Source organism: Chiloscyllium plagiosum, chromosome 26 (genome assembly GCF_004010195.1).
Source record: "Chiloscyllium plagiosum isolate BGI_BamShark_2017 chromosome 26, ASM401019v2, whole genome shotgun sequence".
NCBI classification, from domain to species: domain Eukaryota; kingdom Metazoa; phylum Chordata; class Chondrichthyes; order Orectolobiformes; family Hemiscylliidae; genus Chiloscyllium; species Chiloscyllium plagiosum.
Window position 1 is genome coordinate 47,608,574 of NC_057735.1, and position 27,360 is coordinate 47,635,933.

General features: G+C 42.9%; 2 protein-coding genes across 4 annotated transcripts in view; one reads left to right on the plus strand and one right to left on the minus strand.

Moving 5' to 3' along the window:
* klhl12 (kelch-like family member 12) overlaps nucleotides 1-4,447 on the plus strand; it is a 54,425-nt gene extending 49,978 nt beyond the window's left edge. For all 3 annotated transcript variants that reach the window (XM_043717059.1, XM_043717058.1, XM_043717060.1), the window contains 2 exons: nucleotides 731-917; nucleotides 3,589-4,447. In XM_043717059.1, coding sequence (XP_043572994.1) covers nucleotides 731-917; nucleotides 3,589-3,715 — 314 coding nt within the window. In that variant the 3' untranslated portion in view covers nucleotides 3,716-4,447. The remainder of the gene's footprint in view (nucleotides 1-730; nucleotides 918-3,588) is intronic.
* Nucleotides 4,448-5,063: 616 nt separating this feature from the next.
* Nucleotides 5,064-26,142, minus strand: LOC122563326 (bcl-2-like protein 15). Its single transcript, XM_043717063.1, has 4 exons — nucleotides 25,970-26,142; nucleotides 17,543-17,664; nucleotides 13,709-13,942; nucleotides 5,064-6,378 (listed from the first exon to the last, which is right to left on the minus strand). Exons 1-4 carry the CDS (start codon nucleotides 26,067-26,069, stop codon nucleotides 6,358-6,360), a joined length of 477 nt encoding a protein of 158 aa, XP_043572998.1. The 5' UTR covers nucleotides 26,070-26,142; the 3' UTR covers nucleotides 5,064-6,357.
* Nucleotides 26,143-27,360: the final 1,218 nt, after the last annotated feature.

The window sequence follows — 27,360 nt, forward strand, 5'->3', positions numbered from 1 at the left end:
CACGCACAGACTGTTGGTGCCTACACTGAACTTGGCAGTAGCCGCTGTTACCTCTGCCCCCTTGCTTCCCTCTTTTTCTCCTCCCGTCCCATCCCTCCTCTCCCTGCCTCTACACCATACGTCCTGTCCCCTCCTCTCCTCTACACCGTCCATCCCAACTCTCCCCTTGCACAGCAAAGTTAGTTTAAAACTTAAACACGAAAGTATAGTTTTTAAAAACAATCAATGATCCCTCTGCTTGCCCTGTGACCCTGACAGTCCCCTCCAGGCTTTCTGCTGCTTTGAGCTCGTGATATTTTTTTCTGCCTTCTCCTACTGTGTACGTAATTTGATAGCCAGGGTGTGTTTATGGAGGGGATGGGATATGTTGTCGCTTTCCCTTGGTCAGAATCTTCTCTGCTTCCTCCTCGAATCCCTCCCACCACTCCGACACCGATTTACCTTCAAGTGGCTGCTTCCAGTTCATTTTTCTCAAATCACATCTCGACCAATTAAGTTGTCCTTTCTCCAGTTTAAAACTTGTGTTGTCTTTTGCATGACAGTGTGTGAAATCGAACTGAGTTATGTTTTGAGCCAATGGTCTTTTCATCAGTATCTGATTTCCAGTAATCTGAGCTGAGGTTTTCACTTTGGAGTGGAGTTGCTCTAATCTTATTTCAGTTGAACAAAACAGAAGTGAACTTGGAGGAGTTTGATTTGTATTTTACACCTTCTCTTTACTGACACCTAGGAGCTGGGGTGGCGTTGCTGAACGACCATATTTATGTGGTCGGAGGCTTTGATGGAACCGCCCACCTTGCATCAGTAGAAGCTTATAACATCCGCACAGATTCTTGGGTAACAATAACGAACATGACAACACCTCGATGTTACGTGGGAGCAGCTGTACTACGCGGGAGGTTATATGCCATTGCTGGGTATGTCAGATTGCAACCAAGGTGTTGCAATTCCAGTGTTGTTTATCAGTCTGCCAGATTGTCCTGCAGAGTGTTTTATATATTGAATTAATATCCTGAATAACATTGATTAACTTGGAATCAGGACACACTGTCTAAGTTTCTGTCCATATACTTAATGGGTATTTGTTTTTGACTATTTATTTCTGACCATTTATCCATGCCCATGTCTCTTGCCCCCTTTGGTAACTGTATCGTCCTGTTTAAATTTCCCTGCAAACTTGGCTCTCCCTAATTCTGCAACCATTTCAGCTCCACAATCCACTAGGAATCTGCATTCCCCAAATCCTGATCTTTCGGCCACTTCCTCCCACCATTAATGGTTATATCATTAGCTTCAGTCTAGACCTTTCATTCTGGGATTCCTCCATTAAGCACTTCTGTCCTTCTAACCTTCTCTCCTTTAGCTCAAGTCCCTCCGAGGCATTTTGCTATGTGCAAATGCTTTATAAATGCACTCCCTCCATAACCAGAACATCTTTCCTCAGATAGGGAGACCAAAACTGCGCAAACATTCCGGGTGTGGCCTCACTAAATAGCTGTGCAAGTGCAGCAAGACATCGCTGTTCCTGTACTTGAATCTTCTGGCTAGGAAGTCCAACATGCCATTAACCTTCTTCACTGTCTGCTGCACCCGTGAGCTTACTTTCAGTGACTGGTATATAAGGACACCCAGGTCTCATTGCACCTCCCCTTTTCCCAGTCCCTTGCCATTCAGATAATAATCTGCCTTCCTGTTTACTACCAAAGGGGATAACCTCACATTTATCCACAATACACTGCATCTGCCATGCATTTGCCTACTTGCTCAACTTGTTCAAATCACACAGAAATATCTCTGCATCCTTCTCACAGTTCACCCTCCCGCCCAGCTTTGTGTGGCCTGTAATTCATAATATTAATCTATATTATGAATAGCTAGTTAAACACTCCAGAAAATCTGTAACCAAGTCAGCTCTTAGTCATAATCATATAGCACAGAAACAGACCCTTTGGTCCAATCAGACCATGCCAACCATAATCCTAAACTAAACTAATCCCATTTGCCTGCTCCTGGCCCATATTCCTCCAAATCCTTCCTACTTATGTATCTATCCAAATATCTTTTAAACATTGTAATTGTACCCACATCCACCGCTTTCTCAGGAAGTTCATTCCAAATGCGAACCGCCCTCTATGTAAAAAATTTGCCTCATGTCTTTTTAAAATCTTTCTCCTCTCACCTTAAAAATGTGTCCCCTAGTCTTGAAACCCCCATCCTAGAAAAAGACAACTACTATTAACTCGATCATCTATATCTCTCATTATTTTGTAAATGTCTTAGATTGCCTCTGAACCTCCCACGCTCCAGTGAAAAATGTCTCCGCCTATCCAGCCTTTCTTTATAACTCAAACCTTGCATACCCAGCAACATCTGGTAAATTTCTTCCGAATTCTTTCCAGCTTGATAATATCCTTTCTATAACCAGAACTGGACGCAGCATTCCAAAAGAGGCCTCACCCACTGTCCTGCACAACCTTAACATGAGTTCCCAACTCCTGTACTCAAAGGACTGAGCAATGAAGGCTAGCGTGCCAGATGCCTTTTTAACCACCCTTTCTATATGTGATGAAAACGTCAGTGAATTATGTACCTACACCCTTAGGTATCTCTATTCTGCAACACTACCCAAGACCCTACCATCATGTAAGACTAGTTCAAGCAGAACTATGCCATCCAATGTAATTATGGCTGATTAAATAATCTTCAGATTCACTTCGGTGTCTTTTTCACATAAGCCTCATAAATCAAACTGCCTCAATCTTGAATCGACTGAAGGACCCAGCCTCAACGGTCCTCTGTGGCAAAGAATTCCATAAAACAAGGTGGCACGGTGGCTCAGTGGTTAGCACTGCTGCCTCACAGAACCAAGGACCCGTGTTCAATCCCAGCCTCTGGTGACTGCAAACTCCACACAGGCACATTCTTCCAGTGTCTGCGTGGGCTTCCTCCGGGTGCTCCGGTTTCCTTCCACAATCCAAAGATGTGCAGTTCAGGTGAATTGATCATGCTGAATTGCCCATAGTGTTAGGTGCATTAGTCAGGGGTAAATATGGAGAATGGGTCTGGGTGGGTTACTCTTCGGAGGGTTGGTGTGGACTTGTTGGGCCGAAGGGTTTGTTTCTGTACTGGAGGGAATGGAACCTTAAAAAAAAAAATGAGGCAGGTGATGATTCTAAACGTACAACGCCTTATTCTGAGATTATGCCCTCTGGTCCTAGGCTCTCCATAAACTTCAGATCATACAAGCTACCTCTGTTCATATCCTATCCTGCACCAAATCCTGTTGCTCCTTTTTGAGTAAGCTTTTAGTTATGCCTTCTACTATTTCCTTTGACTTGCTGCTGTTTCAGTGAGACTGCTGTGAAGTGAGGTACTATATTTGCTGGTGATGTATGCTGCCATTCCAAGGCATCAGCATCGCAGTCTGTCAGGACAGGTTCTTATCATGGTTCTCCACCAAATAGCTACCCAATTATCAGTCACAGCTAACCTCATTCTCAAGGATTCCAGCATTAAGATTAGTTTCCTTTGACAGAAGTTCTATGATTAGAAGTGGATTGCTCAGGTTCTCTGGTTTATTCTTGACAGATACGATGGGAATTCATTGCTGAGCAGCATTGAGTATTATGACCCCATCATTGACAGCTGGGACGTGGTAACTTCTATGGGAACCCAACGCTGTGATGCTGGAGTGTGTGTGCTACGTGAGAAATGAGGAACAGCCCAATAGCGAGAGGTGCAGACTGGAATGGAGCCTAAAACAAAACTGGAGAGTTTCAGCATTGCTTCATCTATGCCTTCAGCTGTGGTGTGTCTTGTTTTTTACTACTTAAGAGTGCAATATATGGAACCAACTGTAAAACTTTTAGAAACGAGCAACAATTTGCACAAAAACAGTTGAAGCTGTGCAGCTAGGAACCTGGATTAAATGAAGTAGACATTTCAGAAACTTGAAAACCACAGATTGATGTAAGAATTTGTTTTGGTTTATATGTTATGTCAATGCCCACTGAAGTTATGGTGAGCAGTGTGGACAGGAATAAGTTGTTTATACAGGTATGACCATACCTCATCCTGTTATTAGCCAAGCTGAACTTTGAAGGATTTTAACATTAAGCATTTTGATACAAGTACATCTCATATCTTGGTAACAGAGAAGTGAAGACCAGAACTCTTAACGTACTGCAGTCAATTCACCTCAACTTTCAATATTGGTGGAAAAATGCCAGTGAAGACTGCCAGAGCCAGATTTAAATGTAGCATCAGCACTGACTTGGAAGCATTGTTTTTAACTGTGGTACTGACTGAGCTATGGTGAGAACTGTCCTGAATGGGTCTTTCTAGCACTGTGTTTCATTGAAAGTGACTTTGTTATGAAATGATAAAGTGAACTAATAGGAGAGTGTCTATGAGTCACTAATTCAATAAAAACCCTTACAGCAGCTTATATCAGAGAAGGACTGGTTCATATTGGAAGACTTGAATATTAAAAATAACATTGTTTTCATTTTTTTTCCCCTTGACATGCTCCAATTCTCTGGTCACTGTGACAGCACCTTTCAAACTATGAAGCCACTTGCTTGCTGTCCCTCCACATTTCATCTCCGTGAACAGCTTGATTCTACACACAGCTCAGAGGGTGATGCAATTCAAATGTACACAGCATTTCTCAACTATATAATAGCTTCAGTCCCCTCTGGAAATAATCTGGAGTAGATGAGGGGATAGGAAATAAACAATTTTTCCAACTATGCTCAGCTGAATGCAAGATACAAATTTAATGGTAAGAATTCTGTATTAAACACAATGTACAACAAAGTTGACTGGCCCAAATGGTCCATGATTGGTATTGGTGCTACACAGAAGCTGCTTTTATCTGAATGTAGCAGCCTTGCTTTCTATTCATTTCTTAATGTGTGCTTATCTAGCTTCCCCTTTGATGCTGTTTAGTAAGTTTCACTTTCTAACCACAACTTTAAACTAGAATTTTATACATTAACGGTGAAAATGATTAGAATTTGAAAAAAAACTTCCGGTATTTAAATAATTGACACCATGACAAGTAACAATCCAATATTTTATTACTGACATCAGAGTTTCCATCTGCACAATCTTTAAAATAGCATTTTAATCTTTCACATTCTTGATTCTCATTCCAGACAAAAGTTCCAGCCTGATTACAGTCTTCTATTGTGCAGGAGGTCCATTAATACTGCATAGTTTCAACTAAGAACAAGACAAAACCCCTCTCATTTTTACACTGAATAAAAAAAAACACTGGGTGGGAAGTGGGACAAGAACATTGTCAAAGCTCAGTGCTTGGAAAGCTGAGCTAGCACCAGGCCGCATACGCTGAACCATCTCTTAACCAGGCAGCCTCTGTGAGGAGGCCAAGGCACTTTCTTGATGTATACTGGAACTTGGATTGATAGCTGTAATATTAATGTTAAATTCTCCACAGGTGACCACTGTCGTCGTCGCCACCACCACCTTTCCAAGATGGTGGCACTGTTTTGACTAACGTGGCAAGCGAGATGGGTTTCTTCGAATTAGTTTTATAAAAACTAAAAGCTTGGTATTTTAATTCCATCATTGCTCACACTTGGTGGCCAGCCATGAACTTTTCACCACAATATTCAAAACAAGAAAAAGGTCTGACTTTGACACTGTTTTGTTTGATAAGCTGAAACCAAATCAGTCGTCAGATTTTCCAACATCTGCTGCGTGGAGGAATCAGAAGTCTGATGACTAATTCTTACCACAAAGAACATCTGCCATATTTACAATCCACTAATCTGGTTTGCAAAATACACAATTTCATCAGTTATTTTGAGAAATTTGAGAGCAAACTAAACCTATTCTTTATCATTGACCAGTTAACTTTCTGAACACTAAATATACAGAGGCATTTCCTTCAGTGGTTCCATGTGAATAAAGCTAAAAAGTAGTTATTCCACATATTATTGCTCTCATTCCACAAGCCACTTATTCCTTACTTTTAGTGGCTGCAGCTTTTGGCTTTCTATGACTTTCACTCCTGGGCTAACTCCATTTCCTTTTATAGTTTTCATGGACCCACAGCAAGGAAAGACAGCATCATCTCAAATATATCTCAACAATCTCTCAGTGGTCAACCTGGCCCCACACCCAAGCAAAGGCCTTGGAGGAGGCAGTGGTTGTTACATTGCTTGGTAACCATCTTACTCTCGGGGGATACTGAAACTACAGGAAATGGAGAGTGGCAGTTGGAACGTAGAATGTTCTTCACCTTGATGTCAAATTGTATTTGGAATGTATTTTAATGTATATTTTCATCAGTTTCGGACTTTCCATCACCCACTGCGATCATCCATTATATCATTGCACACAGGCATTTTCCTAAAAAGAAAATATCAAAAAATAAACTAATCATGAATACAACACAAAAGAGATTAAGCTTGAATAGTCCCCAGTCTGTTTCTATGCGATTCAGCCCCATTTCTCTCTAAGTGCAGAAGTTAGACAAAACATTTCTACATGTCAGTCAGTTATTTGGCTGCAAGTAGAGACTTAGTTTTGTGAGAATCAGAAATGCTTTTGCTAATCAGACTGCTGACCAGTTTTGGCAAGGCAGAAAGCAGAAAAAGTGGCACTCCAGAATACTGCAGCCTCCCTGTCTTCACATGTTACTCTTAACCATTCCATGTGTCCCAAAGCCTTTATCTCCCAACTTCTTCACCAACACCCAGGGAACATTTCAGCTCTTCAGGGAGATATTCCAGTGTGAATCAGATAGCAACTACAATGCCTAGAGCTAGTTTATTGTTCACTGCTTGTTTTGCAAATCATGTTACATTTATAAAATCTTAACTAGGAACTTACAGCATATGGGACCACAAAACATAGCTCTGTATAAATCTAAAAACCAATCCCAATGTTTTACTCTCTTTTCTTTGCCCTACATCAATTTGAAACTAACCACATTGATACAAGGCTGTGGGGACAGTGTGGGACAATGTGGTTAGTTTTAGTTTGATACAGGGCAATGGTGAGAGTGGAACAATCAAAAATCCATCGTATCAATAAACTAATCCTACTGTTGCCCTCTAGAACAAATCCACTGTTACCTGTAGCCCTGTTTTAAAACTGATGACACTGTCCCACTTTTTCACTAAAGCCCTAGAGTTATACAGCATGAAACAAACCCTTCAACCATTCCATGCAGTCTGTAATCCAAAATTAAATTAGTCCCACCTGCCTGAGCTTGGCCCATCGCCCTCCAAACACTTATTTAGTTATCTAAACAGCTTTTAAAAAAATGTAACTGTACCCATATCCACCATTTCCTCTGGCAGTTCACTCCACACACCAACCATTCTTAAAAAATTGCCCCTCTTTTTTAAAATCTTTCTCCTCCCACCTTAAACACCCTGACCAAAGGAAAAAAGATAACCGCCTTATCTGTAACCCCTCATGATTTTATCCCTTAACCTCTGTCCCAGTGAAAAGTCGTCCCAGCTTATCCAGCCTCTCCTCATAATTCAAACCTTCCATTCCCAGAAACATCTTGGTAAATTTCTTCTAACCGTCTCCAGCTTAATAATATCCTTCCTATAACAGGGTGACCAGAACTGCACACAGTACTCCAGAAGAGACCTCACCAATGTCCTCAACATCCCAACTGCTATACTCAAAGATCTGAGCAATGAAGCAGTGTGCTGAACACTTTGTAATCATCCTGTCGACATGCGATGGAAACTTCAAAGCATTATGTACCTGAACCTCTGGGTCTCTGTTCTACAATACTGCCCAAGGCCCTAATTTTATCAAAATGTAATACCTCACATTTATCCAAATTAAAATCTACCACTCCTCAGCCCATTGACCCAGTTGATTAAGATGTCTTTGTAACATTAGGATAAAGAGTGGAACTGGAAGAAGCACAGCAACTCAAGGAACAGAAAAGGGGAGTTGACGTTTCAGGCTGCAACTTTTCATCAGGACTACTGTATATTAGATAACCTTCTTCCCTGTCTACTGTACCAACAAATTTGGTATCTTCCACAAACATACCAACCATGCCTTCTATATTTGCACCTAATCATTGATATAAATAACAAAAGTGGACCCAGCAATCCCTATGGAACACTACTGTTAGTAATCACTCATGAAGGGCTTATGCTTGATAAGTCGATTCGCCTGCTCCTCAGATGCTGCCTGACCTGATGTGCTTTTCTAGCACCCCACTCGACTGATCTCCAGTATCTGCAGTCCTCACTTTCTCCTCCTATGCTTTTTTTGGAAGACCTAAAAGACGTCTTTCACCGTCACTCTGTCTTCTGCAGTTTAGCCAATTTTGTATCCAATTGGCAAGCTCACTTGAACCCCATGTGATGTAACTTTACTAATTAGACTACCATGCGAAACCTTATCACGAGCTGTACTCCAGTCCAAACAAACAATGTCTACTGCTGTGTCATCAATCTTCTTGGTTACTTCCTCAAAAAACAATCACGTTTGTAAGACAATTTCCCTTCCACAAAACCATGCTGGTTATCCCCAATCATTCCTTGCCTCTCCAAATGCATATAAATCCTATCTTTCAGAATCACCAACAACTTATCCACAACTGAAGTCAGACTCACCGGTGCATAGTTCCCAAGCTTCTCTTACATCCCTTATTAAACAAAAGCACAACATTAGCCATTCTCCAGTCATCCAGCACCTCACCTGTAGTTACAGATGATACAAATATTTCTGCAATGAGCCCTGCAATATCCTCCCTAACTTCCCACAATGTCCTCGGATACATTAGATCAGATACTAGAAATTTATCCACCTGTCCTGGAATGTGCACAATGTGGTTTGTGGAGCAGAAGGCTACGCTAATTAGTGGTTGGGTTGTTTTGAAATTAGTGTTGACTAATGAGAAGCTAATCACAAACACTGTCGTAAAAGAGCCTTTGGGAAACATATCAGTCCTAGGTTTGAAGAAAGAAAATTATGATGGTAAGAGAAACAAGTTGACAAGGGTGGACTTGGAAAATATAACATCTATTTGATAGGAGGCAATGGTTGCAATTTAAAGAGATACAACATGGTCTAAAACAGATTTACATTTCTCTAAAGCACAAACACCCAAAAGGAAAGGCAAATCAACTGAAATTATTGAAAGAAATGAAAGATTGTATTTGATCAAAGAAAGCAGATTGTAAGGATGCCAGAAAGAGTGATAACCCTGAGGACTGGAAGCAATTTAGAGTCCAAAGGAATACCAATAAACTGAAATGGGAAAAGAGAAAATGAATGCCATCGAGCAAGATATATAAAAAGCTTTTACAGTCCTACCCAAATGGGGGTCATGTGAATTTATAGTGAAGAGCAAGGAAATGGCAGAGAAACAAACTAAATTTGCACTTGTCTTCATGTAAGATGATAAAGAAAATCTAGAAATACTGGGGGGGGGGGGGGTAACCAAAAGACCTATGAAGTGGAAGAAATTAGTATTAGTAAAGCAAACTTGAAATGTCAACCAGATAGAAAGTTGAAACACCCCCTGGACCAGCAAGGAGACAGCCAGTTGGATAAGAGGATTGCTTTTTGGACTGGAGGCCTGGTGATCAGTGGTGAACCACAAGGATCGGTGCTGGGTTTACTGCTTTTCGTCATTTATATAAATGATTTGGTTGTGACTATATGGGGTATGGTTAGCAAGTTTGCAGATGATACCAACATTGGTGGTAAAATGGACAGTGAATACTACCTCAGAGTACAATGGGACCTTGATCAGATGGGCCAATGGAACAGGTAGTGGCAAATGGGGTTTAATTTAGATAAATGTGTGGTGTTGCATTTTGATAAGGCAAATCAGGGAAGTCTTATACAGTTAATGGTAGGACCCTGGGGAGTGCTGCTGAACAAAGGGACCTAGGGGTACAGATGCACAGTTTGTTGAAAGTGGAGTTGCAGGTAGACAGGGTAGTGAAGACATTAAGTATACAAGTTGGGATGTCACGTTGCGGCTATACAGGACATTGGTGAGGCCACTTTTAGAATATTGTGTACAATTCTGGTCACTCTTCAATAGGAAAGACGTTGTTAAACTTGAGAGAATGCAGAAAAGATTTATGAGGATGTTGTCAGGGTTGGAGGTTTGTACTGTAGGGAGAGAAAATAGACTATATTTAGAGGGATATGGGACAAATGTTGACAAATGGGACTCGGTCAAATTGGAATGCCTGGTCAGCTGGGATGATTTGGACTGAAACATGTGTTTCTGTGCTGTATGACTCTGAGATTCATCCCAGGAAGTTGAAGGTGGTGGCTAGAAAGAAAGTGGATTCTTCAAAAATTCTGTTAGTTCTGGAAAGATTCCTGTGGACCAGAAAGTAATACTTATAACCCAATTATTTAAAAAATGAGGAAGAGAGAGAATGTGAGAATATTATTATGAAGGGCATAACTGGACACTTGAAAAAGAATGGTAAAACTTTACAGTCAATATGAGAATTGATGTTTGACAAACTTTGACTCTTTCGAGGATATTACTTGTAGCGTAGGTAATGCGGAACCAGTGGTGGTGCGTATTCGGATTTTCAGACAGCATCGTGAAGGTTCTGCATAAAACATTAGTAAATAAAATTGTGGGAAATATAAAAACGGGTTGAGAATTGGTTAACAGCCATGCATGGGAACACTCAGAATGGAAGGTGTTACTGTTGGGATATCACAAGCATTAGTTCAGCATCCACTACTATTAACAATTGATATAAATGATTTAAATGTGGGACCCAATTGTAATATATACAAAATTGCTGACGACACCAAACTGGGTGGCAAGGCATGTTTCGAGGAGGATGCAAGGAGAATTCAAGAGGATTTGGACAGGGTAAGTGAGTGGACTAGATCATGTGGGGACAGAACATAATGTGAATAGGTGTGAAGTTATTCACTTTGGCAGAAAATAAGAACAGACAAGCAAAATATTTTTTAAACAGTGAAAGGTTGAGAAGTGCAGGAGACCAAATGACCTGGAAGTAGCTGCTAATGAGTCACAAAGTTACATTTAGGTGCAGCAAACACTTAGAAAGGCTGATGGTTTTGATGGCCTTCACCATAGGGGATTGAGTTCAGGAGAAAGGATGCCTTGCTGTAATTATACAAAATACCAATGACCATAAAGGCCCCATAAGCCTGCTACGCTAATCAATAGGATCATATCTCAAACTACATTCCTCACACCCACTTTCCTATATTTTCCCCATAATTTCCCCATAATCTTTGATTCACCTCCTGATCAAGAATCTATCTCAGCCTGAAATTTACGCAAGGACTCGGCCCCCCTCTCCATTGCCTTCTGTGGCAAGGAGTTTCACAGACACCACCCTCAGAAGAAATTTCTCCTCATCTTAGTCTTAAATTGGTGCTCCTCGATTCTGAGACTATGCCCTCTGCTCCTAGACTCTCGCATGAAGGGAAACATCCTTTCAGCACTTACCCATGTCAAGCTCCTTAAGAACCTGATATGTTTCAATGAGATTACCTCTCATTCTTCTAAACTCAAGTCGAATCCCTGTTTAGCCTTTGCTCATAAGACAATCCCTCCATACCAGGGACCACCTCAGACTTTTCTCTGAACTGCCCCTTTAAGGAAACATCTTAAATAAGGAGACCAAAAATGCTGTCAGTATTCCAGATATGGTTTCACCAGGACCTTGTACCGTTGCAGTAAGACTTACCTACTCCTTGAAAATCCATTTCTCAACATTCCATTCATCTTCCTGATTACCTGCTGCACTTTTGTGTTTTGTGCACAAGTCCTCCCAGCCCCTTTGTGTGGCAGCTTTCTGCAGCTTTTTTCCATTTAAATAGTATTGCTCTATTGGTCCCCCTTCCAATTATATATTCCATTTGCCAACTTTTTGACCACTGACTTAATCAATTAGTATCCTGCTGTAAAGTGTTTGAATCCCTCTCATAATTTGCCTTTCCACCTATTTTTGTGTTGGCTGAAAATTTGGCTACAGTACATGCACTTCCTTTCTCCAAATCATTAACATATATTGTGAATGGTTGCTGTCCCAGCACTGATCCTTATGGAACCCCACTGGTCACTAAAGAACCTCGCTCCCTCCCTTCCCCCCCAATCCCCATTCACTGTTTCCTGCCCATGTGCCAATTCTATCTATGCCAATACAATACCTCCAATATTGTGGGTTCTTATGACAACCTTTTGTGAAGAATCTTGTAAAATGACTTCTGGAACATAACACATTTACCCTCTATCCACAGGGGTCTGACAGGCTGAAGATAGCGATAAAGATCCACTATCCTTGAAAAACTATCAGTCAGCCATAATTTCTCTTTCATGAAGCCATGCTGACTCTGCTTGATTATAATTTTACAAACAAGCATTCTGTTACTTCCTTCATTATTTTTCCAACAATAGATGTTAGAGTAATCAGCCTTTGGTTACCCACTTTTTGCCTCCCACCTCTTGCGGTGTCACATTGGCAGTTTCCCAATCCTCTGGTGATTTGCCATAATCCAAGGATTTTTGGGAGATTACAAGCAATGCATACACTATCTCTGTAGCTGTCTCTTTTAGGATCCTCAGGTTCAAGCCATCAGGATGAAGGTGAGTACTGCAAATGCTGAAGATTAGAGTCTAGATTAGAGTGGTGCTGGAAAAGCACAGCAGGTCAGGCAGCTTCCGAGGAGCAGGAAAACCGACGTTTCAGGCAAAAGTCATTCATCAGGGCCAGGTTACTTATCTGCCTTTAGCACCGTTAGTTTGTGTAAAACTACCTCTTTAGGATGATACTTAATTCTGCTTCCATTTTGTTTGGTGTTAATGGGATGTTTGAAGTATCTCCCACCATAGAAACTAATGCAAAATATCTCTAACTCTTCTGCCATTTCCTTGTTCCCCATAACCATCTCCCTAGATTCATTTCTAACCGGCCTATGTTCACTTTGACCTCTTTTCATTTTTATATGTTTAAATAAGCTCTTATTGTCAGTTTATATATTTGTTGCTAGTTTGCCCTTGTAGTTATTTTGTCTCTCTTTACTCGACCTTTACCTAGAGTATTTAATACAAGAAGGTTCTCCAGATTAATTTATTTGGTGGCGAGGGGTTGAGGAAACTAAGTCTATATTCCCTAGAGTTTAGAAGAACGATAGCTGACTAAGTTCTTAGTGTAAGAAGAGTGGACGTAGAGAAGCGGTTTCCCTGGCTGGTGACTCTAGAACAAGGAGACATAATCTCAGGATAAGGGGTAGCCCATGTCAGACTGGGACAAGGAAGTATTCTTTCACTCAGAATTGGTGAATCTGTGGAATTCTCTCCCTAGAGACATATCAAAGTTCTGTTTTTCAGCATCCTTAAGACAGAATCCAGTCTATTTCTGGAAACAATGACAGCAAGGGACGTGGAAATAGTGTGGGAAAGCAGCATTGAGGTCGAGGATCACCCACAATCCAATTGACAGGGGTCTGACAGGCTGAATGGCCTGCTCCTTTGTTAATACCAGCCTAACTCAGTAAAGCACTGATGCTCAAATTAGAATAGCAGGACTTGAACAATTCAGCCAAAGGTGCATTTCAAACTGCTTTCTGATAAAGATAAAGATACAGAAGGAGGATACACTGGTGTTGAAATTGCTTTCCTACAAAAGAAACTGCCTTGAAAAAGTGATGCCCCAACATGAGATGGACATGTACTTACCCATCCTCCTGTACCTTGAACCCAGTTCAGCAGTTTTGAATTGATGTAGTTTACCATGGCATTCTTGATGGTAGGAAGCAGGCCAGGTGCCTCCTTGACAATCCCCAGTCCCAGGGCGACAGTAATTCTCAGGAGGTTCATCTCGAAACCCAGCTGTTGATATTTCTGCATTTCAGGATTGCTATACAGCTTATTCACCATGTTAGAAAACACTTCCACACCCTGGACGGAACACTAGCAATTGAAAAAAAAAGTTATCAAAGCAAATAGATCTTCGCGTGTTAAATTCCATCCAGGATCCAAGAGATACCTGGAGTGATTTCTTGATGATCTTCACCTAGCTACCCTAGTCATACAAATATACAAACCAGGAGAAGTAGGCCACTCTGCCCTCCAGTCTGTTCCATCATTCCAGAAGATCATGACTGATCTGATTAGTCCATATGGCCATCTACCCGATGACCTTTCACCTTTCAAGAACCCATCTCTGCCTGAAAAATATTCAAAGACTCTTTTTGCACCAACCTTGGAGCAAGTGAACTCTAAAGAATCTCAACTCTGAGAAAAGATTTCTCATCTGACTGAAAATATAGGATAATCAGTTTCAAACAGTGATCCATGCTGTTAGATAAGACACAACACACCCCACCGTTTCCAGATATTAATCTGGGAAACCTGTTTTGAACTGCCTCTGAAGTGATTACATCCTTCCTTAAGGAAGGACAGCTCAGTTAGCTGATGCAGAGTGATGCCAACAGTGAGATTCAAAATCTGCACTGGCTGAGGTAACCATAAAGAATTCTCTTTCTCAACCTCTCCCTTTGCCTGAAGCATAGTCACCCTCAGGTTATACCACCACCTGTCAACTCTCTCTCAAGGTGACCATCAATCCTGGGGTAGGCTTGTGGCACAACAGTTATTGGCCTGACTTCAGATCAGAATGTTCAAATCATGTTACACTCATGGGGTTTCCATGCAGTTCACGTTCCTGGATTTTGAGGGCTCTCGACACAATGGTCATGTGAATCCATCTAGACCAAGAGGTCTGGATTCAAGTCCCACTTACTCCAGAAGTGTGTCATAACATATCTGAACAGGTTGTTAAAAAAAAGTCTACCATTAATCCATTCATCCAGGTCATTTATATCAAAAATAAAAGACCCATTTATGCCTACTTTGTTTCCTGTGAGATAGCTGACTTCTATTCATGTTAATATGTCCCTACAATAATTTTATTTTCTGCAATAACCTTGGATGTGACCTGATCAAATGCCGTCTGGAAATCCAAGTACAAAACATCCACTGGTTTCTTTATTTACATCTTCAAAAGACTCCAATAAATTGATTAAATGTGATTTCCCTTTTACATTAATCTTGCTTAATTTGCCTGATGACCTTGAATTACCTAAGTGCCCTATATCATCATTAATAGCTTCTAATGTTCTACTATAACTGACCTTTAGCTTCCTCCTTGCCATTGCCCTGCCTTCTTTTAAAAAAAGAGCTACATTCATCATTTTCCAGTCTAATGGAACCTGTCTCAAATCTAAGGCACTTTGGGAAATGAAACCCAAGGTACCAACTATCTCACTACTTCACTTCCAGCTCTGAAAGGTAAACTTGGTTTCATTTAATCACACAGTCTAGATTTATTTCATGCACTCCTGACATATTATTCCATACTTTCACATCAAAATGAAGTATAAACCCTTGGTCAAAGAGGCAGGGAGGCTTTGCACCAGCCTACCTACCTTAGAGCTGACTGGTGACCAGTATGGGCGAAGAGTTTAACAGTGGATGAAAATTCCTACCAATGGAGATGTGTCACAAAGCTGGTCTTTTCACAAGGTTATGTTGTCCTGATTTTTTTCAGAGCGGTTGTGAACGACTCAAGGTTCCATCATGTCTGAAGTTTGAATGGCTCACTGGGGCCCTTTTGTTTATACCAAGAGATCATGCTTCAGGCAGAAAGCTTTCAAATACTTTTAAAAGCTAATATAATCAAGGGGGCGTGGCCAACTCTCTAGCTGTACAGGTCAGTTCAGTCCAGTTCAGGGGTTAGATGAGTTGGTCAGGGTCACAGTTGAAACGAGACACTCTCCTCCTCCTTCTGCCCTTCTTACTTCATAACCTGTAAGCTTTTTGTGTCATTTTTACACTTTGTGCTAAGGGGTTTGTTCATGGGGATTGTTGCAAGTATTTTGGAACAGCATCATTAAGTCATGACAGCCTGTTGGGTTCAGATAGGATAAGTTATTCGGGTATTCTATTTTTGGTTCATTGTGTTTCATTCCTTAATTTTGTAAATAAATTCAGTATCTATTAAATTCGGCGGTCCAACCAGCTAATTCACTCTGGGAATATCCACTGTTCACTTACCTGACACAAATAGCAAAATTACGGTCTGGACTACCTGATTAAAAATGTTTTGAGGGGTCAGGCCTGGTCCATAACAGGCGAATGTTCCAAAATCCCTTATTCAGCGTTAAAACAAACCCGTGTACCTTCTTCCTCATGTCTTCTGTGTAACAATACAACAGAAGAGATCCCTTCTTTTATCCTCTCGCCCACCCAGCCTAATAAGAGCGATATGGTGAAACTTTACCATATGTGACAGGTTGCAAAGTCTGGTCTATAATTTTAAGTTTTGAAGTCTCTGATGACGAAGCAAAGGAGCAATGGGCATGAATTTCCTATAAAGTGTCAAATACACTACACTTAGTACCTGCTTAAATATGTTTCACAATTTATTTTTAAGGTTCAGTTATTTTACATGTATTTAGAGAGGCTAGGAACAATGTTTCAGGCTGCAGAACGGGCAGATGTGGAGCACTAATGACTCGGAAATGGCGGAAGCCAATTAAACTGGACAGAGCAGGATGGTAGGCACTAGCTCAAGCTTGAGTAGGGATAGGAGAGAATCAAGAGATGAAAGAAGATCAAGGAGAGAGCCAGTATGAACTTGAAGATGGAACAAATGGGTCGAATGGCCTGTTTGTGTACCAAAATAACTCTGACACTGATGAGAGGCTGTCTGTGCAAGGGTGAGAATATAGATGAATAACAAGAATGTGTGTGTGTGTGTGTGTGTGTGTGTACACACATGATTGACTGAGTGTGTGATGGGTACAGTCTGAGAGGGTGCGGAGTTGGTCAGGACAGTGTACGTGAGGGTGGGGAGTTGGACAGGGTACTGAGAGAGAGCGAGCGAGCGCAGGAAGTTTACCTTGGATACAGAGAGGGGGAGGGGATACGGTATAGTGTTTATGGGGGAGTGGGGAAGAGATGGTGGGAATCGGGTGAGAAAATCCCAAATGTATTAATTTTTTAAATTGACATCTATGAACTGTGGAATTTTAAAGAACCTTAAATCATAATGCAGTGTGTTAATCGAAACGTAAGTGTTCTTTGAAGACTTGTCCCTGGAGTTCCTCTGGAATTGCAGCTCCAATTCTCTGCCACTAACTCCCCTTCAGATTAACAATCACTCAGTTTCTTTCTCCTCAATTGAGTGAAGTGGTATTAACTATTATGGTGGTTACCGCAACTTTATAATTTGCTAACTCTCAATGGTGAGTTTATAATTGGTTGCAGCCTGATCTCTCAGTATTATGTAAAAAAAAACGTCTGTGTGACTGATTCAAAGCGATAGGAAGTGGAATTAACACCTTGTTGCTGCTGATGAAGTGGTAATCAGTACAGCCAGCAGCCTGCTACCAAGCTAGCACCTCTGCTGAGATATGAGTGTAAGAATGGCTGCTGCTATCAGGATGCAAAACAGCAACAATTATTGCATCGCCCAAGATTTCACATCTGTTTCTAAAGGGACCTTACCTGTTCCTTCTCCAAGTTATTTAACTCTGGTTTAAGATTCTTGATATGTGACTGTATTATCTCATTGTACTCATCCCCAAGCTTCCGTAGACATCTAGCTATGTTGAGAATTTCTTCATCCTCTGGAATACAAAATATGTTATATGAAATTATCCTCCTCACTTCTGTAATTTATCAGAGTGAAAAGAAACAGAGCAGCATGAAATTCTGAAGGAAATCTCCAGTGGATCACGCGTACCACACCCGTGTTGACCGATGTTTCAGTTCTGCTCTATGCTGAGCACCACTTGGAGGAAGCACTAAGGGTGGCATTGGCTTCCAAGTCCACCACTAAGAGTAGCTCAGCAGCAGTATTACTGACTGAGCTGGCCAAGCCCTGAAGGACAAAGCTGCTGGCTTGGGTCTCTGGCAGGTGCTAAGGGGAACTACAAGAACATAAAGCCTACACAACCTCTCATTCTCACCAACCTGCCATTACTGGTGGCAAGTGGCTCAGTGGCTAGCACTGTTGCCTCACAGCAGCAGGGATCCAGGTTTGGAGTTTGCACATCCTCCCTGTGTCTACATGGGTTTCCTCCGGATGCTCCAATTTCCTCCCACAGTCCAAAGATGTGCAGGTTAGGTGAATCGGCCATGCTAAATTGCCCACAGTGTTCAGGGATGTATAGGTTAGGTGCATTAGTCAGGGAAAATGTAGAGTAATAGGGTAGGATAATGGGTTTGGGGGGGTTACTCTTTGGAGGGTTGGTGTGGGCTTGTTGGGCTGAAGGGCCAGTTTCTATACTGTAGGGTTTCTAATTCTAAAAAAAAATTTACTACATCAGATCGTGACGCTATTGACAGAAGCAGTCATTGCATTCGTGGAGACGCCAACCCATCTTCACAATAACACTGTGATAATTGGAAAAAACTCTAAACTAACTCAGCACCTCAAATCTGAGCTTCCAAAAGAATGAACCACAATCTGTAACCTCACGGCCGAGCATATGCCACAGTCTACCATTACCATCAAGCCATAGATTCAACCCTGGTTCAATGAGAAGTTCAGGTATGCATATCTAAAAATAAGGAGCCAATCTGATTGCAACCTATGCCACAGGACTCCTTGCACGTCAAACAGTGGATGCCACATAGAACAGATACAACCACATGATCACACAACCAGTGGATCAGATCTAGGATCTGCAGTCCTGTCACATTCAGTCGTAAATGGTGGTGAATAATTTAACTCCTCACTGAAGAAGGCTCAACAAATATCCCATCATCAGCAGTTTTCAGTCTGAAGTACTAAGTGGGTGATCCATCGCGATTTCTTCTCATTCCTTTCTATGTGGTGATGGCCCATTGATATTGCTGCTAGGTTAATAACCAGAGACCTGCCTGCAGATGGTAGAACTTAAAAATCTAGAATTAAGGAGCATTTGTGGGCGGCACGGTGGCACAGTGGTTAGCACTGCTGCCTCACAGCGCCTGAGACCCGGGTTCAATTCCTGCCTCAGGTGACTCTGTGTGGAGTTTGTCTCCCCGTGTCTGCGTGGGTTTCCTCCGGGTGCTCCGGTTTCCTCCCACAGTCCAAAGATGTGCTGGTCAGGTGAATTGGCCATACCAAATTGCCCGTAGTGTTAGGTAAGGGGTAAATGTAGGGGTATGGGTGGGTTTCGCTTCGGCGGGTCGGTGTGGACTTGTTGGGCCAAAGGGCCTGTTTCCACATTGTAATATAATCTAATCTAATGTAATATAATCTAATCTAATCTAATGCACTGATGACCATAAAACCATTGTTGGAACAACTCGTCTGGTTCACTGATGCCCTTTAGCAAAGGTAACTTCCTTTCTTACCTGATCCGGCCTCTATTCTACTGCTGATCCACATCAATATGGTCGACTCTTAACTGGCCTCTGGCAATTAAGGATGGGCAATAAATGCTGGTCCAGTTAGTGATACCCACATCCCATGAATGTGTTAAAACCAACCTTTATAAAATGATCAGTTTCAGCCAGGGCACATGCTCTGACACCAAGCTATAGCCCTGAACTAGCTGCACCCTACCCTACTGGTCCAGCACAGATACAAAACTGGCATCAATTTTACAATGTGAAAAAACTGTTCAGGCCAAATCCAAGTCGGCTAGTTATCTCTCCACCTGATACTTTAACATCAGTAAAGTGATCAACAGTGCTGTCAAGTGCACTTACAAAGGAACATTCTGCTCACTGATGCTCAGTTTCAGTTCAACCAGGACCATTTAGCCCCTAACATCATTTGGTCCAAACATTTTACCTAGAGGTGAGAATGACTGCCCGAGACATTGAGACTACATTGGATTGAGTATGGCATCAAGGCTCCCTAGCAAAACTGGAATCAGAGGGAAAACTCTCCATTGGTTGGAGCCATATCTGACACACAGGAAGATGGTTGTGGCTGTTGGAGATCAGTCATCTCAGCTCCAGGACACCTCTGCAGGAGTCCTTAGGGAGAATCCTGGACTCTACCTTCAGCTGTTTCAATGACCTCCGCTCCATCATAAGGTCAGAAGTGGGGATGCTTATTGAAGGCACAATGTTCAGCACTATTTACAATTCCTCAGGTATTGCCCTGTCCAAATGTAGCAAGATCTGGACAATATCCAGGCTTGGGTTGACAAGTGGCAAGCAACATTCACACTACACATGCGCCAGGCAATGACCATCTCCAACTAGAAAGAAACCAACCATCATCACTTGACATTCAATGGCGTTACTATCATTGAATCCCTCACTATCAAAATCCTAGGGTATATCATTGACCAGAAATTGAACTAATCATATGTACTGTGGCAACAAGAGCAGGTCAGAGGCTAGGAATACTGCTGTAAGTATCTTACCTCCTGACTCCCCATCTACAATGCACGTGTCAGGAGCATGATGGAGTACACCTCACTTATCTGGAGGAGTGCAGCTCCAATACTCAAAAAGCTCAGGAATATGCAGGACAAAGCATCCTTCTTGATAACCATCCCATCTTAAAACAATCACTCGTTTCACCACTGATGCATTGTGGCAGCAGTGTATACCCATCTACAAGAAACATGGTAGTAATTCACTAAAAGTCCCTCCACAGCTCCTGCCAAACCCACCCCTACTACTGAGAAGTATAATGGCAGCAGATGCATAAACACCACCATGTACAAGTTACAACACAGAACAGCAAAACACAGGAACAGGCCGTTTGGCCCACCATGTCTGTGCTGACCATGATGCCATTCTAAACTAATCTCATCTGCCTGCACATCATTCATATGCCTGTTCACGTGTCTGTCTAAATGCCTCTTAAATATTGCTAACATAGTGCATTACCACCTCCCCTGGCATTACATTCCAAGCACCTACCGGTGTCCTATATAAAAAAACTTGCCTTGCACATCTCTCAAATGTTTCCCTCTCATCTTAAACCTACACCCTCTAGTATTTGACATTTCCATTCTGGGGAAAAAGTCACCAACTATCTACCCCATCCATGCCTCTCAATTTTATACACTTCTATCAGGTCAACCCTCAGCCTCTGACACTCTAGCGAAAACAATCCAAGTTTGTCCAACCTCTTATGGGTGGCATGGTGGCTCAGCGGTTAGTACTGCTGTCTCACAGCGCCAGGGACCTGGGTTTGATTTCAGCCTCGGGTGACTGTCTGTGTGGAGTTTACACATTCTCCCAGTGTCTGGAGAACGTTTCCTCCAGGTGCTCCGGTTTCCTCCCACAATCCAAAGATGTGTAGGTTAGTTGGATTGGCAATGCTAAATTGAATATAGTGTTCAGAGATGTGGAGGTTAGGTGCATTAGTCAGAGGTAAATATAGGGTAGGAGAATGGGTCTGAGAGGGTTGCTCTTCAGAGGGTCAGTGTGGCCTTGTTGGGCCGAAGGGCCTATTTCCACACTGTAGGGATTCTAATTCTAATTCTCTTCTTATAGCGAATATACTCCAAACCAGGCAACACCCTGGTAAACCTCTTGTGAACCCTCTCCAAAGTCTCCACATCATTCCTATAATGGGGCAACCAGAACTGTGTATAATACTCCAGATGTGGTCTAAGTAAAGACAAATACAGTTGCAACATGACTTGCCAACTTTTATACTCAATGCCCCAACTAATGAAGGCAAATCTGCCACATGCCTCTTTACCATCTTATCCACTTGTGTTGCCATTTTCAGAGAGCTATGAACTTGGACCCCAAGATACCTCTGTATCAATACTCCTAATGGTCCTGCCATTTACTGCATCCTTTCCTCTTGCATTTGACGTCCAAAAAAAATGCAACACTTCACTTGTCCAGATTAAACTCCATCTGCCACTTCTCCGCCCACTTCCCAAATGATCTATATCCTGCTGTATCTTTTGATAATGTCTCTCACTTTCCACAATTACTCCAATTTTTGTCATCTGCAAACTTATAGTCAGACCACCTACATTTTCATCCAAATCATTTATGTATATTACAAACAACAGAAGTCCCAGTACTGATCCTTGTAAAAAAACCACTAGTCATAGACCTCCAATTAGAAAAACACCTCTCCAACTACACTGTCTTCTATAACTAAACTAATTTTGCATTCAATTTGCCAATTCAAAGTAGATCGCGTTGACTTAATCTTCTGGACCAGACTATAATGAGGGACCTTGTCAAATGCTTTAGTAAAGCGCCAGAGACCCGGGTTCAATTCCCGCCTCAGGAGACTGACTGTGTGGAGTTTGCACATTCTCCCCGTGTCTGTGTGGGTTTCCTCCGGGTGCTCCGGTTTCCTCCCACAGTCCAAAGATGTGCAGGTCAGGTGAATTGGCCATGCTAAATTGCCCGTAGTGTTAGGCAAGGGGTAAATGCAGGGGTATGGGTGGGTTGCGCTTCGGCGGGGCAGTGTGGACTTGTTGGGACGAAGGGCCTGTTTCCACACTGTAATGTAATCTAAAATCTAATCTAAAATCCAAATAGACAATGTCAATCATCTTTATCACTTGTTCAAAAAAAAAATCAAGTTTGTCAGACAAGACCTGCCCACACAAAGCTATGCTGGCTATCCTTAATAAGTCAATTTTACTCCAAATTCAAGCAAATCCTATCCCAAAGAATCTTCTCCAATAATTTCCCTACCACTGATGTAAGGCTCACAGGCCAACAATTTCCTGGATTATTCCTGTTGCCCTTCTAAAACAAAGGAACAGAATTGGCTGGGACCTCTCCTGTGGCTAAAGAGAATGCAAAGATCTCTAGCTGATGTCTTTCTTGCTAAGTAGTGTGAGCCAAGATAATGTTTCCATCACCATATATGACCATCTCAGTCACACCTCTGGGGAACTGCTCAACGTTTGCACTCTAATGCTTTCCATTTCACCTTCCCAGTCCCTTGTACTTCTGGAGTGTGAGACTCTCTCCCTGTAAAGGGGTAAGTCAGTTTGGGTTTCCATAGTCTGACATCTCCAAATCACCAGACAACCAAACAAAGCCAACCCACAAATGGGTTGGGATCTTTACATGGGATTCCAATTAATGAATTGTTTCAGTCAGACTGGATATTTTTAAACTTTCTTTTGTCGAATGTGGTCATAAGTTTCCCTTAAGGGTAGTCAATGACCTTCCCTCTATCATAAAGTCATAAGTGCAGATATTTGCCGATGATTGCACAATGTTCAGCACCATTCGCAACTCCTCAGATACTGGAACAGTCCATGTCCATATCCAGTAAGGCCTGGACAATATCTCTCTGCTCATTCCTGAAGAAGGGCCTGTGCCCGAAACGTCGAATCTCCTGTTCCCTGGATGCCCATTCGCAACTCCTCAGATACTGGAACAGTCCATGTCCATATCCAGTAAGGCCTGGACAATATCCAGGCTTGGGCTGACAAGTGGCAAGTAACATTAGCACAGACAAAGACCATCACCAATAAGAGACAATCTAACCAGTGCTCCTTGACATTCAATGGTGTTACCATAACTGAATCTCCCATATCAACATTCTGAAGGTTATCATTGACCACAAACTCAACCGGACTCACTACAAACAGTGGCTACAAGATCAGGTCAGAGGCTAGGAATACTGCGGCACGTATCACACTTCCTGACTCCCCAAAGTTTGTTCATCATCTACAAGGCACATGTCAGGAATGTGATGGAATACTCACCACTTGCTGAGTGAGTGCATCCCCAACAACACTCAAGAAGCTTGACATCATTCAGGACAAAGCAGCCAGCTACATCCACAAGCATCCACTCCTTCCACCACTGACATTCAGTAGCTGGAGGGTGTACAAAATGCAAGATGCAATGCAGAAATTCATCAAAGGTCCTCAGATCACACCTTCCAAACGCAAAAACTCTTCAATCTAAAAGGCCAAGGGCATCAAACACTACCACTTTCAAGTTCCTCTCCAAGCCACTCAACCATCCTGACTTGGAAATATACTTGGAAATTTACTGTTGCCGGTCAAAATGCTGAAATTCCCTCCCGAATGGCATTATGGGTCAACCTACAGCAGTTCAAGGTGGCAATTCAAGGGCAACTAGGGATAGGCAATAAATGCTGACCAGCCAGCAATGTCCATATCCCAAATATGAACACATTTTAAAAAAAATCTCAACTAAGTGCATCCTAGACCAGAACTAGAATTCACAGGGGTGTCAGTCATTGGAAAACGCAAAATAGGAACTCTTTAAAGTTCCAGGCACTGTTTTCCATATCCTTCATGTACAGTCTCAATTGCCAAAAATAAACATAAAACAGTGCTGCTGTCATTGACTGAGCCTTGGAGAAAATTCCAGTTATATGTTTTACTGCGTCAAATCACATAAAAGTATAAATAATAGATGCAAGAGGTAAGCATCCCAGATCAAACCTGGGAATAAAATAGATGCATAAAGTTCTGAAGAAGGGTGACCAGTCTCAAAACATTAACTCTTGATTCCTTTGTGAGATCTGCTCAGTTTCTCCAGCATTTTCTGTTTCAACCCTGACACAAAAACATAAGTTGCTGGTAAAGCTCAGCAGATCTGGTTAGCATCAGCGGAGCGAAATCAGAGTTAATGTTTCAGGTCCAGTAACCCTCCCTGAGATCTCAACCGAGTTTTTTTTTAAAAACACACAGAGGGTGGTTGGAAAGGCACGTCACTGTCTCCCCTTGTGGGGGCAGTGGTGATGGCGGCAAAACAGATGTGGCAGGAAAGTGACTGAACCTGCACTTTGCTATTTGGTTTCTCCAAACCCACAACTTTCTTTCAGTCAGGTTGGAGATTTTGAGACCCACCCAGAGTAATGCTTCGGGACAGGGAGCAGAGCAAAGTGGCCGAGCAGAGGCTGATAGCTAAGTTTGATACCCATAGGGAGGGCCTCAACCGGGGCTTTGGTTCATGTCACATTGCAGGTGATCACCATTGCATTACACACACACACACAGATATTACTACACACACACACACTCTCACATACACACACACACACACAGACACCCACACACACCCTTATAGACACACACACACTCCCACACATGCACCCCTTCAGACTTAAGACACTCTGCACTCACTACACACTTTCTCACACTCACAACCCCCACCCCAGACAGACACACACACACACAGACAGACAAAGACCTACATGCACACATATTTTGTGGGGTGAATTTGTACTTGCAGAGTTACATTGCACTTTGCTCAAAAACTGCATACATTCATGTAGAACTGAGCTCAAAAACTGCATGAATTTATGTAAAACTCCATTACCTCACTTTTTAGATTAGAATCAATCTAAACATCAGGTCATAGACAGAACACAGGGGGCTAACACCTTCCACATAAAAACAATGACTGCAGATGCTGGAAACCAGATTCTGGATCAGTGGTGCTGGAAGAGCACAGCAGTTCAGGCAGCATCCAACGAGCTTGTTGGATGCTGCCTGAACTGCTGTGCTCTTCCAGCACCACTGATCCAGAACCTTCAACATATTGTCTAGCTATCACCGTTGTTAACAGCTAACCCGAGAATGCAACTTTTTAAAAAAAACGTTTTGTGATTTACACACGAAAGTGAAACTATCACTGTATTCTAACAGATGAAAGGCTTAACAATCAGTTTTTCAATGTATAATTTCAGTTACATCACACTGTAAATTTTTGCTATAAATGCTGTGTTAGGATTGAGCCCTCCACAACCACCGGATGAAGGAGCGTCGCTCCGAAAGCTAGTGTGCTTCCAATTAAACCTGTTGGACTATAACCTGGTGTTGTGTGATTTTTAACTTTGTCCACCCAGAGTAAGGAAGGGGAAGGGGTAATTTGGAAACGTGGTGGCAAGCTTCAGAAATGCTCCCAGGGAAAGGGGAGATTTGGAAACGCTCCCTGGGGCTAGTACCTGGAGGGAGATTTGGAGATGACTCCTGAGGCCTAGAAGGGATTTGGGCGCCGTACCTGGGCTTCCGCCACTGTCGACATCCAAGGAATCTTCTTCCTCCTCCTCTTCGAAAAGTCTGTCCACGATAAGCCCCGTCTTCAGGGCCAAGTCACCCATGTCGCCCGCTCCCTGCACCTCCTCCCACCCGGAACTCACCCCGAGGCCTGCTCACACAGGCCCCACCCATGGCCCCGCCTCTTCACCCCGGGACACGCGCGCGCACTGACCCCGCCCCCGCCCCTCGGCGCGAGCAGACCGCGCCCCCACAGCGCTGGCCCCGCCCCACACCGGCGTTGTCGCGAGCAGACCCCGCCCAAAGGCAGCTGACCCCGCCCCACAACGACTCCGCCGCGAGCAGACCACGCCCCCGCAGCTCGGAACCCCGCCACGCACTCTGACGTCGCTCTGATAACTGACCCCGCCCCCTGTTATCGTGCTCTCCCCACACATCGGCCCCACCCCTACACCGACGCGGCTCCACATAGGCCCCGCCCCTGTGCTGACTCAGAAACCCACAAGCCCCGCCCCTACGCGGAGCCCTCCACCAAACAGAGCCTGCCCCTCACAGACCCCGCCCCTCATAGTCCCACTCCTACAGAGACCACGCCCCTCGCGGTGCCCGCCTCTATACTGACTCCGCCTCTCCCAGGCCCCGCCTCCCACGAGGCCCCGCCCTGTTCTACCTCCAGCTGTGAGTTACCTGTCCCTGGGTGTCCTCTGCCTGAAGGCCCATGAACATGCTGAAATGCTCAGGTCACTCTGGTGACATGATATATATGTATTAGTGTTGAAAGTAATAGAAGGTGAGCAATGGAAAAGCGAAGTTTTCTGCATATCTGAAGCCTAATAATTCCCCCATTGCACTTCTCTCACTTCCCCCTAAATATGTTAAAGAAGCCATGTCCTAGGGACAAGCCCTGCATGGGCAGGGTGAGTAATGTAACTGACACCTAAAGATTTCGAAGGACGCCCTCACAAGTAGGGGATACGGTGCTCAACTCATCGATCGCCAGTTCCGATGTGCCACAGCAAAAAAATCTGCTCAGAAGACAGACGTGGATATGACCGATAGAGTGTGCCTCATCATCCAATACTTCCCCAGAGTGGAGAGATCATGCCATGTTATTCGCAGCCTTCGACATGTTATCAATGACAGTGAGCATCTCTCCAAGATCATCCCAACACCTCGACTTCTCGCCTTCAAACAACTGCCAAACCTTAAACAGACCATTGTTTGCAGCAAAGTACGCAGCCTTCAGGACAATATCGCACGACCCTGCCTTGGCAACCTCTGTAAGATATATCAGATCATCAGCATGGATACTATCACCATCCATCACATACACAGTGGATCACATGTGACTCGGCCAATGTTGTCTATCTCATAGGCAGGCAAGGATGCCCGAGG